Source organism: Cyprinodon variegatus, unplaced genomic scaffold, assembly GCF_000732505.1.
Source record: "Cyprinodon variegatus isolate N-32 unplaced genomic scaffold, C_variegatus-1.0 Scaffold663, whole genome shotgun sequence".
Taxonomy (NCBI): domain Eukaryota; kingdom Metazoa; phylum Chordata; class Actinopteri; order Cyprinodontiformes; family Cyprinodontidae; genus Cyprinodon; species Cyprinodon variegatus.
In genome coordinates this window covers 286,605-289,172 of record NW_015151116.1, presented here as the reverse complement: position 1 = coordinate 289,172, position 2,568 = coordinate 286,605, and the positions used below count along the sequence as shown (strand labels likewise).

Here is a 2,568-nt window from a genome sequence, read left to right as displayed (position 1 = left end):
TTGACAAACATGGATGCCTCCAGTAAAGACCATTCAAAGGAAAATTACTCTGAATTAAAAACAGTGATCATTTACTGAACAGTTTGTAATAATTTCATATTTAAAGAACTTTCAGAAGTTTGAATTCTGAATATGACCGGACTTTTCCTTTAAAACAATTAAAAATATTTCCAAAGATTTAGATCACAGCTAAATTTTGGCTTACAGCAGAAAAAAGACTTTATTCATGTAATCAATGACATTATCAACCAGGCCCCCAGAGTCATATTTGACCTGCAAGATCATTCAGAAGGTCTGCAGCAGCTGGAAGGTTTATCTTTTTAACAGAAAAGAAGATAACCTCCCCATAAAAAAAAAAGATCACTGCTGGCATTTGTTCAAGTTATTGGTTTTTAACTTTGGCCTACTTTGTATCTGAGGTTTACACCCAGGCCTAAATCAGATTATATGGCCTAGTCAAAGTCCAAACCTAAAACTATCGGTAAACTCTTTGTACCTGTCCTTTGATGCATTGTTTTTCCTATGACTTCACAGAAACACCCTGCATATTATTCGCTGTATCACATAAAATAACTAAATACATTGAAGGTTTTGTTCGTCGTGCAGAAAAGTCAGGGGGCAAAGTTTTTAGAAGGTATTTCATATCATTCTGGATCTTGTGCACTTTTGAGAAACTACATTTCTTCCTAAAGTGTATTTCGCCAGCAGCTCTCTTCAGCTGCTTTAAAAGCAGCAGGTTAACTTCAATCTTTTGTCATTTTTGTTTCTGGGAACCACTCACCGGATAAACGTTTTAGATCCAGCTGTTTGCACCGGTGAGTTGCACCATCTCCTTAAGCCTCCTCACCACCAACCCTCCCCTCATCTATAATAGCACTAAGCTGTGCTGATCGGGGATGCGATCCCGTCTCAGTCGGCATTGCGGGCTCTCGTGTCTCATCTGCGTCTCCCTCTCACTCCATGCTGCCCCGTCTCTCTGCCTGCCACTAACTGGTGGTTACACCACCTCTGTGTGCACCGTCTATGTGCAGTTAATTTTTCTGTTGACTTTGTGATTTTTGGTGATCCCTTTGTTTTCACACGCTAACGTGTGGTTCTCTTTATTTGTTAAAGGCACACTTTGACAAATTGTTTGACTGCAACATCAAACACCCTAATAGCCTAACAGCAGCTTTAAAGTTTCCTTTTTCTTTCTCAAAGTGGGCCTTTAAATCATGCTTTTAACGTGGCTTTGCCAGATTTGAAATGGAAAATGTTTTCTTTGTGGGGTGATTTTTATTTTTATTTTTTTAATAAAAGGGAACTCTTTGTCTCCACAGGCAGAATGGGTTGCCTTAAACTACGTGCCCTTTGCTGAGCGCTCCCTGGAGGTGGTGGTGGACCTTTACCATAAAACGGCGTGCCACAAAGCTGTCATCAATGAAAAAGTGCTGCAAAGCATCATTAAGGTATTTATGCTCCGTCAGTTTCCAGCCAGTTAAATAAACCGTTTTAAACAGATGAATGAAACGTGTCTAAGATAAACGATCTAGTTTATGAGCAATGATAAAGGATTTATTAAGTTTACAATAAGGTTTCTGTCTAGAAGGTAAACCATATTGGTTGGAGTTTTGACGTTTAGGGAATATGACTACAGAGCTCTTTTCTGCATGTTAAGCCATGCTAAAGGCTGCTGTTTAGCTTTTTAGATTTGTATCGAACCCTTTTTATATCTACTTTCTTTTTTCTGAACATAGTTTTTCTGCAATTACATTAAATCTGCAATCTGATTAAACATTTGCTAACTTTCAGAGTTTTAAAAGAAACTGATCCAGCATTAAACAACAGATGCCAAACAATCAGCTCAAACATACATCCTGCTTTATAACCTCACTACTGTGTTATTGATTGAGATTTAAAAAAAAAGTGGATACCAGATAATAATACTGCCCTTATGGTTTATATCTGATATCTGACATCAATTGTCTCTTCAATGAAACACCCACTATCCTTTGCTTTATGCTTTTAATGTGACCAAACATGCAACACTTGATCACATCTCCTCCCTTCCCCTCAATAGCAACAGGTGGAAATAAACAGCTGTGGTTAATATGGGCCCGGTGTAGGTACCAGATCTGCTCTAGTCCTGCATATGCCAGTGACGTTACGCTACATGATTGGCTAAACATTGCCACATGATGTAAAACATAGTGGTTGTCCAGACAATGATAACATCACGCAGCGTCTAACATATAGTTAATAATATGTTGAGACTCCAAAACGGATTAGATTAATAAGAAACGGGTGCAATACAGTTTGTCTGAGTGGAGTTTCCATATGTTAACGTCATAAGAAGGTGCAGGGCCCTGAGCAGATCTAGTACCTAAACCAATTTCACTTATCGGACTGATACTGATGCTAAAGTTATCGAGCATCCACACTATGGGTGTTAATCACATCCATCATGGCGATTTGATTCAGTATCGATCTCCTGACCCACTGATTCGATTATTTTCGATACTCAAGAATACACCACGATATGATACGATTCGATTAATCGATAGTTTTTTTTTTGTAGACCTTACAGGC

At 38.5% G+C, this 2,568-nt stretch overlaps 1 protein-coding gene across 4 annotated transcripts in view; it reads left to right on the top strand.

The window, feature by feature from the left end:
- The window catches only part of mon2 (MON2 homolog, regulator of endosome-to-Golgi trafficking), an 83,926-nt gene that overhangs the window by 74,091 nt on the left and 7,267 nt on the right, over positions 1-2,568 (top strand). For 2 of the 4 annotated variants that reach the window (XM_015393928.1, XM_015393929.1), the window contains 2 exons: positions 798-815; positions 1,320-1,448. In XM_015393928.1, coding sequence (XP_015249414.1) covers positions 798-815; positions 1,320-1,448 — 147 coding nt within the window. The remainder of the gene's footprint in view (positions 1-797; positions 816-1,319; positions 1,449-2,568) is intronic. The other 2 variants (XM_015393931.1, XM_015393930.1) reach the window with 1 other exon arrangement.